Here is an 18,099-nt window from a genome sequence, read left to right on the forward strand (position 1 = left end):
CAAATGGAACTATATTTAAACCCTCCTTTAACTAAAAATTCAAGTTCAAATACTGTTCCAACCAGGTTTGTATACATGCATCACGTCCTAGCAGTGTGACTTTGGGCAGGTTTCTGCACTTCTGTGCCTCGCAAGTTTAGAATCTCATCGGGAAAATGGAACCAACTTCAAGGGGTTGTTTTGAAGGTTGAGTTAATTCATGGAAAGCAGAATTGGTATAGGGCACATAACAGCTCTCAAGTGATGGCTATTGCTACAGCTTCATCAACTTGATGTGGCTTTATCTGTCCTGGTTGCATTTCTCATTCAGTTATCAACATCTGCATGTTCTGGGCAACATTCTAAGCTCTTGGGAAATAGCCATTAACAAAGCAGACAAAATTCTACCAATAGGCCTGTGCTGGGATTGCTAGGTTGGGAATGAATGGCAGATTGGGGCCAGCATTCAGTTTGTAGTTGTTTGTGGGGTAACTTCCCCTGAGACCTCACAGCTGGGGGAAGTTCGAAGACCAGGAAGCCACCCAGGGTTGGAGTACGGAAGGGCAGGGACTTTACTGAAATGAAAGTGAAAGCAAAGAGCCTGCGTAAGAACCATAAGAAGTGTCTTTCAGGCTCTGCTGGGGAGACCAAAACTCCTCAAAGTGCAAGCAAGACTTTAGTCGCGTTGGACCCTGCCAGTTTGTGCCAGCTCTGAAGCTTCAGCCCTTGCTAACTGGACCTTAGACCATGATGGTGAGAGGAGGGTCTTGGGGGTGGGGAGAATCCAAGAGGAATGCTCCTGTTGGCCAGGAATCTACAGGTATCCCAGGGCCTGGCAGGCAACCCTCTCCCTACCCATCTCTTAGACCTGCTACAGGTCTGGGGAGAGACGGCTGGGATGACCTCTCCGCAAGGGAGTTGGTCCCCTAATCCAGTGCCTCAGAGACAGTTCTATAACCTGCATCTCGGGATCGTGAATTCCTTGTGTGGATGTGCATTTTTCTGGAGAAAGAATCCATCGTTTTCATTAGATACTCAAAGGGTTCTGTGACCCCAAAAAGTTTAAGAATTGCTCCAACCTTTATCTCCTGAGATCTTCCTCAACAAGTTCCTCCCCTCCTTATATTTCCATCTAAATGTCACCTTGACCTCTCTTCAGGGCGAGGGGAAGAAGTGTTACTCTTCTGAGACCTAACCTTCCCCCTGTCTGCTGTGGTCCCCCCTTTCCCAACCCCTGATCGCCCCTGCTCGTGCTAGACTAAGCCCTCTGCGGGCTGGTTCTCTGTCTCAGCCTGTTCACCCTTGATCCTCGGTGCCCAGCACAGTGCCTGGCATGCAATAGGCGCTCAATAAACAGCTGTTGAGTGAATGAATCTCATTTCCCTAGTTTCTTCAGTCTTTCTCCCTGATACTACCCCGTCTGTTACAAATATATAGGTCTCTTGCTTGGAAATTTTTCATTTGCCCCTCAAATGTTGAAGGAAGACACAGGCTCTAGAGGCCAGCCTGCCTGGTTCCAAATCCTGGTTCCTCCAATTGTGTGGCCCTGGGTAAGTTATTAGCCTCTCTAAAGTTTACAATCTAAGCCCCATTTCCTTATCTATTTGGTGGGAATGATGGTAACACTTCCACACAAGAATACCTACCTGCCACAATTAAACAACCCCTAAAATACACAGTAAAAACTGAGCACGCTGCTTGGCACATACTGAGTGCTCAATACATGTTCATTATTGTTAATATCGCCAGTTCCCCAGTTCAGCCACCCCTCACTCCTCCCACTCTGGTAAAAGTGCTCTCTTAAAGGGCCTTTACATATTAGAAAGGAAAGAAGGAAGGTGGATTCAGGAAACTATTTTTTTTATATAAATTTATTTTATTTATTTTTGGCTGTGTTGGGTCTTCGTTGCTGTGCGTGGGCTTTCTCCAGCTGCGGCGAGCAGGGGCCACTCTTCGTTGCGGTGCGCGGGCCTCTCATTGCGGTGGCCTCTCTTGTTGCGGAGCACGGACTCTAGGCACGCGGGCTTCAGTAGTTGTGGCACGTGGGCTCAGTAGTTGTGGTTCATGGGCTCCAGAGTGCAGGCCCAGTAGTTCTGGCGCACGGGCCCAGTTGCTCCGCGGCACGTGGCATCCTCCTGGACCAGGGCTTGAACCCGTGTTCCCTGCGTTGGCAGGCGGACTCCTAACCACTGCGCCACCAGGGAAGCCCAGGAAACTGTATTTTTAAAAAATCACCCTAAATTGATTATTGAGAGACAGAGTCTATTAATGACATTGTGATGTCTATCTTCCCAGAATTTTTATGCATTAATAAATAGCCTCATGAATTAAAACATTTGAAGTCGTCAGAATAGGGAATGTATAGGCAGCTTTATATTGTGCTTATTGTGAGCATTTTTTCATGTTAAATGTTCTTTATTACTGTCTTTTAATTGCTAAATATTTTATACTTAGCTGTTTCTTGTTGGACACGTAGATTTCTTTGTTTTCCATTGTAAACAAGGCTACTGTAATCATCCTTGTACGTGAACTGACCGTCTCCTTATGATAAGCAGGACTGTTCTTGTTGCTCAGTCTCAGCAGTCGTTCTCACGCCTCCTGGCAGAAGGCTTGTTGGCAGCACTGGGCGTAGCTGCGGCTCCTCTGCCTTAAACGCGTTGTTCTTCATGCCTGCCCTCCCTCAGGTTTCACGAGCCCCTCCTCTGCATTCTCCTTGGCTGGTTCTTCCTTGTTCCCCTGACCTCTTAGTGTTGGTTGCCCCAGAAATCAGCCCTTGGACCTCTACATGTTGATCTCATTTAATTTTGTGACTCTAAGTATCTCTGCTTGGATAATTTTCAAGTTTATACTCACGGCCTGGACCCCTTCCCTGGATGCCACATCGTAGAGGCAACCACCACTCTGCATCTCTACTGGGATGTCAAATAAGCACTTCATCCCTAATACGTTCAAAGTAAACCCCAATCTCTTCCATCCAACGTATTTCCCATCTTGGCAAATGGCTCTCCTTCCCCCCAGCTGCTCAAGCCTAACAGCTTAGTGTCATCACAGACTCGTCTCTTTCTTCCACATCCTACTTCCAACCCATCAGCAACTTGAATCAATCTAAACTCTTTTTTTTTTTTTTTTTTGTGGCACGCTTGCGCGGCTTGCTGGATCCTAGTTCCCCAACCAGGGATTGAACCTGTGCCCCCTGGAGTGGAAGTGTGGAGTCCTAACCACTGGACCGCCAGGGAATTCCCTCAATCAATCTAAACTCTTGACTACGCCTCACCACCTCCACTGCTACCACCTGATCCAGGCCATCAGCGTTGCTCACATGGACACTGTCATGGCCTCCTAAGTAGCCTCCCTGTTAGTGCCCTTTCCCCACATCAGTCTGTTCACACAACAGCCAAGTTATCCTGTTAGCATTTAAGCCTGCCTGCAGCCTCCCACCTCACTTTATGTGAAAGGCCCTTCATGGCCCCACTCTGTTTTCTCTGTGACTTTATCTCCCACCACTCCCCCCTCACTCGCTCTGCTCCAGCCACATTGGTCTCCTAGATGTTCCTCAAATACATACAACAAACTCCCACCTCAGGGCCTTTGCACTTGCCGCTCCCTCTGCATAAAACTTTCCCCCACATATACACACGGCTGACTCCTTTATCTCCTTCAACTATATGATCAAATATCTCAACGAGGTCTACTCTGATCACCCCAGTTAAAACTGTACTCCAACATTCTCTGTCCTCCCTTCTCTGTTTTTGTCCATAACACTTGTCACTAACATACTGCAGATTTTACTTATTTATTGTGTTTATTATCTGGCTCATCCCCTAAAATGTAAACTCCACAGGGAAGTTTTCTCTGTTTGGTTCACTACTGTGTCCCCAGAGCCTAGAACAGGGCCCGACACGTGGTAGATGCTGGTAGCTGATTGTTGCATGAGTGAATAAGGAAACAAATGAGGGAGGGGACTTCCTGTAGCCCTCCTTTTCTTTTGCCTCTGTTTCATCACTCCTCTTCCTTTGTGTCTATGATGCTACCTAATCCTGGCCCTGGCCCTGACCATGCCTTCTTTTTCTTTTCTTTTTTAACATTTATTTATTTATTCTGGCTGCACCGGGTCTTAGTTGCGGCACATGGGATCTTCATTGTGGCATGCGGACTCTTAATTGTGGCATGTGAACTCTTAGTTGTGGCATGCATGTGGGATCTAGTTCCCTGGCCAGGGATCGAACCCAGGCCCCCTGCCTGGAACACGGAGTCTTACCCACTGGACCACCAGGGAAGTCCCCATGCCTTCTTTTTCTTCTCTGCATTCCTTTATCTTTCCTGACCCCTGACTAGGTATCTTCAAAGATCACATTTTTAAGGGCTCTGTCCCTGAATGAGTTCTTCCATCCTCTTGGCTTCTACCATTACCACATACTGTTCTAACCCAGAGTTCAATCCACCAAGTCCTGTCCCTGACACTCTGTGTCTTCAACAGCCTTGAGTTTGACTTACTTTGGCCCATTAGGGCCAAAGTTTTTTTGTTTGGTTGGTTTTATTTTTTGTGGGTTTTTTTGTTTTGTTTTTGGCCACACCACGTGGCTTCCAGGATCTCAGTTCCCCGACCACGGATTGAACCCAGGCCACAGCAGTGAAAGCCTGGAATCCTAACCACCAGGCCATCAGGGAATTCCCACCATTAGTTAACCTTGATGAACCTCAGGTTCCTCAACTATCAAATGGGGATTATTAAAATACAAAACATTTAACACAGCACTCATCATATGCCGGAACTACTTTTCCAAATAAAATTATACATAGGTAGAAATTGCTATTCCCACTTTACAGATGAAGAAACCAAGGCACAGAGAGTTAAATAACTTGCCCATTGTCTTGGCAGTAGTAAGAGGAGCTGAATGTAAGCCCCGGAGTTTTGGCCCCAGAACTTGTGCTCTTAACTGCAATATTACACTGCCTCTCAGTACTGCTATGATGAACACAGATAGCGTGAGATTTTATCTTAGCGGTTGTTAAGTTCTAAACTTGGCAAGTAAGGCAGAAGAATGCATGTAGTCAAATGAACCTCAAATCATTAACTCACCCCTAAGTATCCAGAATTTACAGTCTCTCAATGAGCTCAGTGTAAAACGGATCCCTTTTCTTTTTTCAGTTGAGTACCAGATGGATACTGGCTTGCATTTAGAGACCAAGTTATCATGTTAGTTAAGTAAATAAATAGCATGTATAGTTGAATTCAAGTAAGTGACTACAGTCAGCCTGTGTTGTCCTTAAGAAGTCTGTGATAGAGAAGTTTCAGTTGGGAGTTGGAGACAGGAGGCAGTTTTGTGATACTTAAATGGGATGGAGTCCAACTGTGCCGATCACTTAGCAGGTCCCCAGTAACTACTGGCTCTCTTCCCTTGCCTGCTGGGTCAATGACATTATACCAAATCCTTGGACACCCAAGTCTGCAACCTCAGTGTTGCATCGCCTCTCCAGTCTGTCCCCTCTGTCGCTTTAATACAGCATCTGGAGTCTGGCAGCTTTTCCTCATGAGATGTACTCATCTGTGTGTGCTCCTTGTGCCCAGTGCCAGAGGTTCAGGTCAGCTCCTGTCACGTCTGTGAGAATTAGAGCCACAGATCTGGGCTTGTTCTCCCCACTCCCCAGTTCCTGCTGCTCCAGTTCATCCTGCCATCACTGCCAGCTTTTTTTTTTTTTTTTTAAGTATAGTTGATTTACAATGTTATGTTAGTTTCAGGTGTACAGCAAAGTGATCCAGTTATACATATATGTATTCTTTTTCAGATTCTTTTCCATTATAGGTTATTGCAAGATATTGAGTATAGTTCCCTGTGCTCTATACAGGAGGTCCTTGTTTATCCATTTTATACATAATAGTGTGTATCTGCTGATCCCAGACTCCTAATTTATCCCTCTTTCACCCCTTTTCCCCTTTGGTAACCATAAGTTTGTTTCCTATGTCTGTGAGTCTGTTTTTGTTTTGTAAATAAATCTGTGTCTTTTTTTTAGATTTCACATATAAGTGGTATCATATGGTATTTGTCTTTCTCGACTTACTTCATTTAGTATGGTAATCTCTAGGTCCATCCATTGCTGTAAATGGCATTATTTCATTCCTTTTTATGGCTGAGTAATATTCCTGTGTGTGTGTGTGTCACACACATATATATATAACATCTTTATTCATCTGTTGATGAACAGTTAACTTGCTTCCAGGTCTTGGCTATCGTAAATAGTGCTGCTATGAACATTGGGGTGCATGTGTTTTTTTGAATTAGGGTTTTCATCTTTTCCAGATATATGCCCAGGAGCAGGATTGCTGGATCATATGGGTAACTCTATTTTTAGTTTTTTAAAGAGCCTCCATACTGTTTTCCATAGTGGCTGCACCAATTTACATCCCCACCAACAGTGTAGGAGAGTTCCCTTTTCTCCACACCCTCTCCAGCCTTTATTATTTATAGACTTTTTAAGGATGGCCATTCTGACTGGTGTGAGGTGATACTTCATTGTAGTTTTCATTTGCATTTTTCTAATAATTAGCAATATTGAGCATCTTTTCATGTGCCTGTTGGCCACCTGTATGTCTTCTTTGAAGAAATATCTATTTAGGTCTTCTGTCCATTTTTTGATGACCGGATTGCGCTCTTTTCAACACTGTGTCCGTCACCTCACTCCCCCTTTCAGAAATCTTCACCAGTTCCCCATTTTCCCACTGATAAACTCTCTGGCCTGAATTGTTTTGTTTGTTTGTTTGTTTTTCCTTGTATCCATTCACCAGTGGATGGACGTTTTTGAATGTTTTTTTTAAACTGTAATTATGAAGCTTTTAAAAATAAATTTACTTATTTATTTATTTAAAGCTATTTATTGAATAACATTGCCAATTACTAGATTTTCAAACAATATGTATAATTAGATCAAGATTTAAAGCAGAAGTAAAAAGAGGATGGATTAAAGACTGAATCCAACTTTTTTCATATTTATTTAAAATCAAGCCATCTGGGCTTCCCTGGTGGCGCAGTGGTTGAGAGTCCGCCTGCTGATGCAGGGGACACGGGTTCGTGCCCCAGTCCGGGAGGATCCCACATGCCGCGGAGCGGCTGTGCCCGTGAGCCATGGCCGCTGAACCTGTGCGTCCAGAGCCTGTGCTCCGCGGCGGGAGAGGCCGCGGCGGTGAGAGGCCCGCGTACCGCAAAAAAATAAAGCCATCTTTTTCAAATAAAAATCCAGATTTCTGGTTTCCCCTAGAAATGGGAAGATATAGGATACTGAGACCACATTCCATGTGAAAAAACTTGGCTAGAGCCGAGAAGGGGTTGCCACTTTAGTTGGGACATGCTGTCTGCAGGATGTAAGAGTCCCCACCTGTCCATATCACACTGCACCTGCTCCCCTGACTCATTGATGTCATGTAACTGACCCTGAAAGTCACTGATTATTTCTCACTACTCATTAACTGGCATTATTTGGTCAAGCCCTAGTTTTCTTCTGCTTAAAATAGAGTGAACTCACACTGAATTATTATTTTTTTTTATAAATTTATTTTACTTTATTTTTGGCTGCAGTGGGTCTTAGTTGCTGCGCAGGCTTTCTCTAGTTGAGGCGAGCAGGGGCCACTCCTCGTTGTGGTGCACGGGCTTCTCATTGCTGTGGCTTCTCCCGTTGCGGAGCATGGGCTCTAGACGCATGGTCTTCAGTAGTTGCGGCACGCGGGCTCAGTAGTTGTGGATTGCAGGCTCAGTAGTTGCCACGCAAGGGCTCAAGAGCGCAGGCTCAGTAGTTGTGGCACACGGGCTTAGTTGCTCCGTGGCACGTGGGATCTTCCCAGACCAGGGCTCGAACCCATGTCCCCTGCATTGGCAGGCGGGTTCTCAACCACTGCGCCACCAGGGAAGCCCCCACACTGGATTATTCAACGCCCACTGTAATATGTTCCCGTTCTGTCATTCGTTCACTTCATTCATTCAGCACGGGTTTACTGAATGCCTCTTTTGTGCCAGGGACTCTGCTGAACACTTGGGACACAGAGCTGGCCAGGACAGAGTCCCGTCCTCCCCAGTGAGCTCACACTTCCCTGAGCTGACCTTATTTATCAGGCTTCCAACCACAGGGTGAGCTCTCCATCCCACAAACAAAGGTGCATTTATTCCCATCCCTGGTGTCACTCCCCTGCCCATTTGTCAGCTCTCTCTGGATCTGCTCCAAATCACACCCAGCCTGAAAGGCTGCTTGCCTTGGTACAGCAGAAAGGGTGGCAGTCATGGGACAAGCTGGGAGATGGGGGGTAAATTACTCCCCTACTCTGAGTTTGATTTCTTCACTGTAAAGCATAGACTAAGAGTCGAGAGTCAGACTGCCTAGGGCCAAATGACTTCGGGTAAGTCACTTGACCTCTCGGAGCTACTGTTGCCTCATCTGCAAAATAAGAAGAGGGTGTTTATTTCATAAGGTTGTTGCAAGACATGAGTGGTATAATCCATGTAAAGGGCTTAGCACATGTTAGCTGATAGTCTTATGACATCTTGCAACTGTAAGCTCCTGCTGCTCCTCGAGGCCTCCCTAGTTGTGTTAACCCCTTTGGGACGGTCCCTCCTCCAAATTCCCACTGTCCTCCATCATCAGCCTCTCCTCCACCATCCGTCGTGTGGTTGTGCAGTCTTGAGTACCGTTTGTTTGTCTGTTCGAAATATTTATTTATTTATTTTGGCTGTGCTGGGTCTTAGTTGCAGCATGCGGGATCTTCGTTGCGGCATACGGACTCTTAGTTGTGGCATGCGTGCGTGATCTAGTTCCCCGACCAGGGGTCGAACCCAGACAGGCTGCATTGGGAGCGCAGTCTTACCCACTGGACCACCAGGGAAGTCCTTTGAGTACCGTTTTATACAGACCTAAGCGCTGGACCCTTTTCTTCCACTGCCTGTGTCGTGCCCAGTACCTCATAGCAGGAGCTCAATCAGTGTTTGTTAAACTCTGGGTCTCCAGGAATGACCCAGCCGTGGCTGCTGCAAAGGCTCCTGCCTTTCAGAGCAGCTGCGATGGGGGCAGCCAAGCTGGGCCAGGACAAGCCCAGGGCAAGGTAAAGGGGTTGGGCTGTTCTCGGGCTGAGTACCAACTCTGCTCCTGGAGTGTCCAGAATAGCGGCCCCCTTTCCCTGGGTCATTCATTCTCTGGAAAGGCAGGTGGATGTCTGGTTGTTCCCCTCTGCTCCAATAGGCCCTCCAAGCCCTTCAGGAGGAACAGGCCAAACTAAAGACCAGGCTACAGGAGCTGAAAAGGAAGCTCAGGGACAACCCCCAAGACAAGGTGAGCTGGGAGGGGGTATGGCCTGGTAGAAAGAGCTGGGGAGGTCTTGGTTTCACCACTGCCTCTGCCATTTCCTTGCTGTGTGACCTCGAGTGTGTTACTTGAACTCTCTGAACCTGTCTGCTTCTCTGTAAAGTGGAGCTACCTACCTCACAGGCTTGTGTGAGGACAAACTAAGATTTTGTATGTAAAGTGCCAGTACATGCTTGACCCACATGCATCCGCTTAGTTACCCAGCTCTCCTCTCAGTGTTCATCCCTGGCACTCAGCATCAGTGGCATGTAATTGGGGGTGCTTTCCTCCTGGGAGTGGGGCGTTCTCCCAACCCTGAAATCTGCATCAGCCTCTCCTCCCCCACCTCCAGGTCCCATTCCCAGTGCCTGAGGCCCCCCTGGTGTTCCGAGGAGACATTCAGCAGGGCAAGGAAACAACCAAGTCTGTGGTTTCTAACCTGCGGATCTGTTACCCTCTGCCTGGAGGCTCTGCTCTGGTCACCTTTGATGACCCCAATGGTGAGCTCCGGGAAACCTTGGGAGGGAGGCTGGGAGGCTTCCTAAGTACTGACCCTGCTCCCCCACCCAGTGGCCAAGCAGGTACTGCAGCAAACGGAGCACACGATCGATGTGGAAGGGTTCCGACTGCGGGTGCAGGTCCAGCCCTTGGAGCTGCCCATGCTGACCACCATCCAGGTGACAGAATGGCAGGGCCTGGGATCTGCACGGGGCCCCATGCACCTGGGCACAAGGGATGACTCCCTCCTGCCTCCCCCTAGGTGTCCAGCCACATGAATGAACAGAGAGTACTGGTCAGTGGGTTTCCTGCCGGGCTTAAGCTAAGTGAGGAGGAGCTGCTGGACAAGCTGGAGATCTTCTTTGGCAAGAGCAAGAACGGGGGTGGCGATGTGGAGACGCGGGAACTGCTGCAAGGCAGTGTCATGCTGGGCTTCGCTAAGGATACAGGTAAGGGCCTTGTCGGCGAGACGAGAGCAGAGGCACCAGGCCACAGGAGGGGGGAGCCCTTGATGCTGAAGGTCCCCCGCTCCCTGTCCCTGCAGTGGCCCAGCACCTGTGCCAGACGGGCCAGTTCACAGTGCCGCTGGGTAAGCAGCAGTTCCCTCTGAGAGTCTCTCCCTACATGAGTGGAAAGATCCAGAAGGCTGAGGTAAGTGGGAAGGTGGAAGATGGGGACTGGACCTGGTAACCTGTCTGCCTGCCAGAAACTTGCCCAAGGAAGGACCACAGCCCCGAAACCCCACTGACCTACCCGCTACCAACCTCTCCAGGCCTCCTGCCCCCTCCCATACTCCCACGGTCGCCACCTGCCCCGACCTCTGCCCCGCCCCGCCCCCCCAGCCCAACCTGCACGAGCCCTTGCCCAGCTCCTGGCTCCTTTTCCAGGTCAGGTCCCTGACAGTGCCCCACTCGGTGCTGGTGCTCAACATTCCCGATGTCCTGGATGGCCCGGAGCTACAAGACGTCCTGGAGATCCACTTCCAGAAGCCCACCCGTGGGGGTGGGGAGGTGGAAGCCGTGACAGTCATGCCCCTGGGACAGCAGGGCCTGGCGGTCTTCACTGCCAAGTTGGGCTAGGAGCCTGCCCTGCTCATCACCCCCCGCCCCTCTGCCGAGGTTCTCAAACCAGGCTGGGGTTGGACGCCCATACAGGAGAGAGAGATCATGCCGGTCAACGGCAGGAGGGACTATGAGTTGTGAAACGCGCCCCGAGAACAGTAAAAGCGCCTGCATTGCATGATCTTCTTCCTCATTTCGTTTCAAGAAAGGAAACTCGATTAGGCCATGGAAGAAGGCTGCGGGGAGGGAGAAACCCTAGCCTTCCACTGGCAGCACTGGCCTTCCACAAGCTCCCCTTCCCCTCCACTATCAGAGGCAACATCCAGGACCCAGGGTTTGGCTTTTTATTGACACAAACACAAAGGCAGCTTCGGTAACCATAACGGGGTGGGTACACAAAAGTGAAAATCGCACTTCACACATTTAGGCCTCGTTGAGATGATGAAGAGGCTGAGCCCCTCCCCCCACCTCCCAATGGCAGTGGCTTGGGCAATAACCCGCCCTAATTCCAGATCCAAGGGCAGAGGGACTTACACCCCTAGCCCCGGGAAGTCCCCACTTTGGTTCCAGTGGCCCAGGTCCTAAACCTCCACTTTGACCCCCTGTTCCATCTCCCCACCCATGTAAACAAAGTTTGGGGCTGAGTCTGAAAAGCTGCCTCCCTGCTCTGAGGAGACAGTGGGCCTCCGTGACTACATGGGGAACGTGCTTCGATTTTTACTTTGGTCCCAGAACAAGAGACAGATGGCATCACCTCTCAGAGCTCTGGCTGGTAAGTGCCACACTTAGCTGCAAGGCTGAAAAAGCTTCCCCGCCTCTTTCGCCTCAACCACCATAGAGAAATGACAGCCCCAGAGACAGGACATGGCACAGGCCCCCGGAGGCTAGGGGCTGGCCCCCCACACACCGGCACACACACAGATTTTTGGCAGTGCTATGGGACTGGGGAGCAGCGAAACCCCAGCTCCAGCAGAACAAGGAAGGCACTGGGGAGGACGGGGGGAGGAGGTATGAGGCAGGGACCCCTACACACACAAGCAAGCTTTCCATTGCTAAGGCACTGAGAACAAATCCAGAGAACTCAGTGAAGAGGAGGGGGCTCCGTGTCCCTCCCATAGAGTGGTGACCTAGGGCAGCAGGTCTGACTCCCGCCCCTGCTGGAAGAGGCACCCCTGCTGGAGAGTGGCAGAACCCCTGGAGGTGGGAGAAGCCGATTGTGCTCGAGAAATTGGGGACAAGAGGACGAGGCCTTACAACAAGGTGGGCGCTGGCTGGCCCGGGTTGAAGGGACACTAGGGCGACACAGGGACATGCTGGATTCACACAGATTGGCCCCATATCCTGAGCTGGCATTTTGATTCTTTGGGGAGCTGTGGGGCGGGGCAGGAGGGCAGACGAGGCGGAGGCGGAAGCACAGGGAACAGGACGGGAAGGGATTGGCTACACTTGGCACAAAAGCAGCACAGCGAGGCCCGGGGAAAGGGTGGGGGCAGGAAGCGGCCGGCCTCTCTCTGACCCTCCCTGTCCCCTTGGCAGGGCCCAGACATCCAAGTGGTCACTTCCCAACCTCTTCAGAGGGCAGGAAGCGGGGAGGGGGTAGCCCTGACTAAAGAGGAAGAACAGGACAGGGGAGAGGACATCACCGCAGAGACCCTGGGGGGAAAGAGGGCAACGCATTGTGATAGAGGATGAACCGCGAGGGTCTGGTGGCCAACAGCACGTGGCTTCCCAGCTTCTCTCTTCCCCGGGCCCTGAGGGTCTCCCAGCCCCCTGCCTAGTTCTCCTTCTCCGGCCCAGGCACCAGGAGGACTTTGCCCACGTTCCTCTTCTCCTGCATCTGCCTCATGGCATCCGCCACCTGGAGAGGAAGACAAGACTCTGCTCCCAGCGCCATTCGGCCCGTCCAGGGAGCCGGCCTAAAGGAGTCAGCCCTCCTCCTCCCAGGACTCCTCCCCTAGGGACCCCAGCCTTCACGGCTCCCATCCAGGCCCTCCCTGCAGGGCCATCACACTCACCTTCTCGAAGGGCCACACGGAGTCGATGTGGGGTTTGATGTGGCCCTGGTTGTACAGAGCCACGAGGCGGGTCACCACACCGCTGACCAGCTCCGTCTCGCCGTCCAGGTAGCCCAGGTGGAAGCCACACACGGCTCGGTTGGCCGGCAGCAGCTGCAGAGCTGTCACACTGAACTGATTCCACCATGTGCGCGCCACGGCCATCAGGTTCCGCTTGGGGCCCGTTAGCAAGTTGGCCATTCCTGAGGGACGAGGAGACACAGCCTGTGAATCCAGGTGCCAGGCACATCCCTGTGTGTCTGGATCCAAGCTCATCTGCCCCCCGCGGGCCCCTTACAATTATCCATACCGGCACCCGGGAGTGACAGGAGAACCTCCCACCTGCTGGCTACCTGGCCCAGATGGACTCTAGCCAACTCAAAGATTGCTCTAAGCTTTACATATTTGTTTATTTTTGGTGTGAAGTAGTTTCTTAAATGGAAATGCAACTTGCCCAAGAAGCCCAGGAGGTAGGACAGAGGAAGGCAGACTGGTTGATACTGCATCAGGAATAATCCCCAAACAAGAACACAGAGAGAACACAGAATTTGCTATGACTCACGAATGAGAAGGAGATTAGCTACACCCAGGAGGGAGCAGTGTGAATGCAATATCCAGCACCATGCTAACCGGGATGCTTCCTACAGAGCACCGGAGTCTCTGTCCGTTCTGCATTCAAAAGCCCCGGGCCCCTATATCCTACCCCTCAGACCCCACCCTGCTTCCCCTAACTCCCCCTCCAGCCCCGGCCCACTAACTCACCGTAAGTGACTATTTTGCCCATGGGTTTGAGGAGGTTGTAGCCCTTGGCCGTATCTGACCCACCCAGAGGGTCCAGGACGATGTCCACTCCTGTCAGAAAGTAGGGGGCCCAGAACAGCATTAGGATTCACAGATCTGGAGACGCCCCTCTCGGTCCCATGCCATCCTACCCCTTCCCACTCCCTGACCCCACCTTTGGGAGAGATCTTCTTGATCTCCTCTACGTAGTCAGTCGTGTGGTAGTCGATGGGGTGTGTGACTCCGCTCTCCTTCAGCACCTCATGCTTGCTGGCTGAGGCCGTCCCGAACACCATCACATTCTCTACTGTATGGCACAGCTGCACGGCAGCCATACCCACACCCCCTAAAGCAAGACACTTTCATAAAGACGGGATATAGAGTCGTCCAGCCACCACTCTCCATTCTCACCTCTCAAGGATCCAGCCCATCACCTTCATTTTGCCTGGGCTCATCTTGAGGCTTTCTCCCATCATTCCATGTCTAATTTCCAAGATTGAGAATTGGGGGGAAGGTGGCTGGCAAGGAGGGGGTGCTGGGCAAGGGAACGTTGCTATGGGTAGCACACCAGGCTGGACCTGGTGCCTGAATGCTACCACGGCAACAACACTGCAGAGGCCTCTGGGCACCATAGGCCGAGGCAGCTAGTGTTGCCATGACAACAGTCCAGACAAGCAGCAGGGAAGAGGCCCAGAAGGAGATCTGGGTAGGGTAAGGAAAGGGGATAAATGGAGGGTGCCTGTCACCTGCAGCCATGTGTACCAAGACGCTGTGGCCAGGCCGTAGGTTGCCAAAGTCAAAGAGGACCATGTAGGCTGTGATATAATTGACCAGCAACGCAGCAGCTTCTTCAAAGGTCATGACCTCAGGCATTAGGAAGGTCTGGGCCGAAGGCACAGTCACCTCCTCCTGCCACATGCCTGACCGGATCAACACCATCACCCGGTCCCCGACCTTGAAAAATGGAAAAAGAAACTGATTCACTTTGCTGTACAGCAGAAACTAACACAACATTGTAGATCAACTATACTTTAATTAAAAAAAAAAAAAAAAAAGAATGGAAAAAGAGCATCATTCATTCACTCATTCATTCACCCACTGGTAATTTATGACCTTCTACTATGCACAAGGCCCTCTTCCTGGCAATGAAGTCACAGTACAAGCAGCAGCGGTCCTCGTGGTAATGGTTATAATAATAACAATAGTAATAATATCATCAATAACAACTTATCTTTATTGACTGCTTACCAAGGCCAGGCCCTATTGTAAGTGCTCTACATATAAACACTCAATCCTCACATCAGCCCCCTGAGGAAGATACTATCCTTATCTCCATTTTACAGATCTTACACTTTATTATTGTGTCAGATCCCTGAGTGCAAGAAGCTTACAGTTAGGGCCGCATGAAATATTGAAGAGACCAAACTGCTTAGGTTTAAAAGAAAATGGGCTCCACTGTTTACTGACACTATGACCTTGGGCAAATAAAAATTATCTAACCTTTTTGAGCCCCAGTTTTCCTATCTGTAAAACAGGGCAGTTAATGAGGATTAAGTAGCAAAAAATCAGTGGTTTTTAGCCTAATGTCTGACACATAGTAAGAACTTCGTAGTGTTAGCTGATAATAAGGACAACAATGATGACAATATCAGAAGCAAGGAGGGGAGGTCACCAATCCATCAACTGAAGGAAGAGGGCCGTATGCTGTAAGGGCCACACCGAAGTGCAGGTAAAGGCCTCTGAGCAGTTAGGGCTGTTACCTCAGGAGAAGTATCTGAGCCGCCACTGGGGGCTCAGAAAGAAGCTTCACCCAGAGACTGGGGGGAGGAGTGATGGCCAAGGACAGCCACACAATCCCACCTACCAGGAAAAGGCATCCCCCCTCCCCTTCCCCATACCCTCAGCCACCTGCACAAGAGCCTCCTTGCAGGAGGGAAAGGGAGCAAAGGAAGCAGAACCTTCCCCTCCAGTTTAACAACTGGGGTCAAGGGGAGGATAGGGGAAAGGGGTCAGTCTCCAGAGGAAGGCCTCTCATGGTTCTCTGAAGAGCATGGAGAGGGAGGTGTGGGTGCTGTTCCAGGACAATCCGAGTCTGTCTTGGTCCCTGCCAGGAATGATGGGAATTCTGTACATTAACGAGACTTGGGATCCATGGGGCAGGGGGATGGGACTCCCACACATACCCTTTTTCATGTCCACACTCCACTGAGGAGGAGTACTGAGGGCAGAGTAGGACCTTTCTCTGCAAGCACTGGTCTGGGATGAGGTCTGAGCAATGGAAGCATCCCACCCCAGGACTCAGGACTAGTGGGCTCAGAAATAACTCAGGAGAGCTGGGGAAAGGTGTAGTGGTCAGTCCAGGTGGTGGCCAGTCGCAGATTTGGCCCAGAACAAGGTCCACTTACCCAGGCTAATGCTCACCCCTCAGCCCATTACAGGGCAGGCCCATGACCCTTCCCCAGCCCAGATATCAGGAGGGAGCAGGGGCTCTCCCCTCCGAATCCAGCCTCTTACATCATATTCTTACCCTGGACAGGATATCCTGTATTTACGAAGCGGAAAGTGTGGGGAGAAGAGGTTAGGTGGTTGGCCTTCAGCAGTAACATGAACTATTACTACCCCCACCAAAAAAAAAAAAAAAAAAATTCTTCTTAGCACCTTCTTAGAGTAGGATTATTTAGAAGTCAGTGGAAAGGGTGGGGCCAGAGCTGATTCCACGGAGAAGCCCTTTAAGGAGGAAGGAGACGTATGCCTGTACAATAAATCCAAAAATTCCAGCTCTGAGCTCTGGGACCCGCAGGTCTGGCAAGAAGAAAGTCTGCATTTGATGAGACTCTCTTGCAGGGGCCAGATTTGAAAAGAAACCCCTAAACAAATGACGTGCAAAGGTCTCACCCCAAGTCTCTCAAAAAGTTGGCCATTTGAAACTCTCCGGTGCCTGGGGCTGTCGCCAAGATTAATGATAAACAAAAAGGAGTCACAGACCGGCAGAGCTGGGCCAACCTGCTCACGGTGCCACACCCCCCTCCCCAGTCCAAACGGGCACCGGCCCGGTTTCTCAGTAGAGGGTCCTCTACGAGAAGACAGAGGTGGGTTCCGCCCAAAGTTCCCAAGGGCAGCCCGGGGTCGTGGTCCGCTGGCTGAGTCACCGGAGGAGGAGACAGTGCGGTCACGGGAGACAGAGAGCCCAAGACAAAGATCCAGACACCCAATCTCGTCCCCCACCCCACCCCACCCCACCCCGTCCCCACTCTCACCCCCACCCACCCCCGATCAGACTGGCAGTATAAGGCCGGTGCGCGGGAGGAAGGGGTGGCAGACTCCCTCTCCTCCATGATGGGCGTGCCTGTCTCTAAGGCCCAGCTCCGGGAGGGGCCGCCTCACACCCCCACAGACCACGGGGCTGCATGTGACTAGGGCTCTGGCACGGCCCTGCGCCCCCGCCCAACCCCGACTACATAGCTCTTCAGGCTCCCTCGCGGGAAAAAGGTACCGACCGTCACTCAGAGTCACAGACCACAATTACCCGCGGAGTGTTTAGTGGGCAGGGGTACAGGATAGATTTCACGGGTGGTGGGAGGGGGCCTTAAAGGTTATTGTGCGCATGCGCATAGGCTCCTTATTGTTTCCCCACCCACCCAGCACCAGCACCGTTTCGGGGCGGCGGCCACAATTAAAATGTTTGGGGAGGGGGCAATTACTTCATCTCAACCTCCCACCCCCAAATATAAATCCAGTTTTCCAGGAACCTCAGAGCACAGGCTCCTTTCCTACGTCTTCCATGCCCGTCTACCCGGGTTCGTGCCAGTTTTCCCCGGCTCTGCCACACCTATGGCGCCCGCCCACTCGTGCCCCACTGCCCCGTGGCCCGCGCAGCCTCTCCCTGCCCTGCCCTGCACTGGCCCGCTCACCTTGCGGTCGTTAACTCCCTCTCCCACAGCGATTACCACGCCCGCGCCCTCCATGCCTGGAGTGAGGGGCAGCGGCGGCAGTCGGTCGTACAGCCCCTGCCGGGCCATAAGGTCGGCGAAGTTGAGCCCGCAGGCCTTGACGCGCAGCGTCAGCTGGCCGGTCCCGGGGGCCGGGGGAGCGGCCGGCCGGGTCTGCAACTTCACCTTGTCGTAGCCACCGAAGCCGGTGAGCACAAGGCAGCGCAGCGGCGGCGGCGAAGGGGCGACGGGCCCCTCGGAGGCCGCGGGTGGCTGGGCGTCACCGGCTGCCTCCTCCGCCTTCGGGAGCTGCGAAGAGGCATCTTCTCCAGCCCCTGCCTCGTCCACCGCCACCACGGTGGCCGCCTCGGCTACCTCTCTCTCGGCGGACATGGCTGGGACGCTCGACGTGCGCGCACAGCTGGACCGAGAGTGCACCGCTGGGGAAGGCGGGGCGCGAGTCAGGACTTGCTAAGG

At 51.5% G+C, this 18,099-nt stretch overlaps 2 protein-coding genes across 2 annotated transcripts; one reads left to right on the forward strand and one right to left on the reverse strand.

Moving 5' to 3' along the window:
• Positions 1–544: 544 nt before the first annotated feature.
• IFI35 (interferon induced protein 35) lies at positions 545–11,349 on the forward strand. Its single transcript, XM_032615482.1, has 7 exons — positions 545–732; positions 9,199–9,288; positions 9,653–9,800; positions 9,871–9,977; positions 10,061–10,247; positions 10,343–10,449; positions 10,686–11,349. The coding sequence occupies exons 1-7, from the start codon at positions 727–729 to the stop codon at positions 10,875–10,877; spliced, it is 837 nt and encodes a 278-aa protein (XP_032471373.1). The 5' UTR covers positions 545–726; the 3' UTR covers positions 10,878–11,349.
• On the reverse strand, positions 11,189–18,099 carry VAT1 (vesicle amine transport 1). Its single transcript, XM_032615457.1, has 6 exons — positions 17,605–18,099; positions 14,440–14,647; positions 13,869–14,039; positions 13,676–13,765; positions 12,875–13,116; positions 11,189–12,717 (listed from the first exon to the last, which is right to left on the reverse strand). The coding sequence occupies exons 1-6, from the start codon at positions 18,013–18,015 to the stop codon at positions 12,634–12,636; spliced, it is 1,206 nt and encodes a 401-aa protein (XP_032471348.1). The 5' UTR covers positions 18,016–18,099; the 3' UTR covers positions 11,189–12,633.

The sequence above is a fragment of the Phocoena sinus genome, chromosome 20 (assembly GCF_008692025.1).
Source record: "Phocoena sinus isolate mPhoSin1 chromosome 20, mPhoSin1.pri, whole genome shotgun sequence".
NCBI lineage: Eukaryota > Metazoa > Chordata > Mammalia > Artiodactyla > Phocoenidae > Phocoena > Phocoena sinus.

Excerpts from the sequence above, each read along its gene's own strand:
- IFI35 (XM_032615482.1), top strand. Across the intron at positions 9,289-9,652 it reads GGGACAACCCCCAAGACAAG|GTCCCATTCCCAGTGCCTGA; the intron begins GTGAGCTGGGAG and ends CCCCACCTCCAG. Across the intron at positions 9,978-10,060 it reads CCATGCTGACCACCATCCAG|GTGTCCAGCCACATGAATGA; the intron begins GTGACAGAATGG and ends GCCTCCCCCTAG.
- VAT1 (XM_032615457.1), bottom strand. The coding sequence starts at position 18,015 with ATGTCCGCCGAGAGAGAGGTAGCCGAGGCGGCCACCGTGGTGGCGGTG. Across the intron at positions 13,117-13,675 it reads GGGCAAAATAGTCACTTACG|GAATGGCCAACTTGCTAACG; the intron begins GTGAGTTAGTGG and ends CTCGTCCCTCAG. Across the intron at positions 12,718-12,874 it reads CCGTGTGGCCCTTCGAGAAG|GTGGCGGATGCCATGAGGCA; the intron begins GTGAGTGTGATG and ends CTTCCTCTCCAG.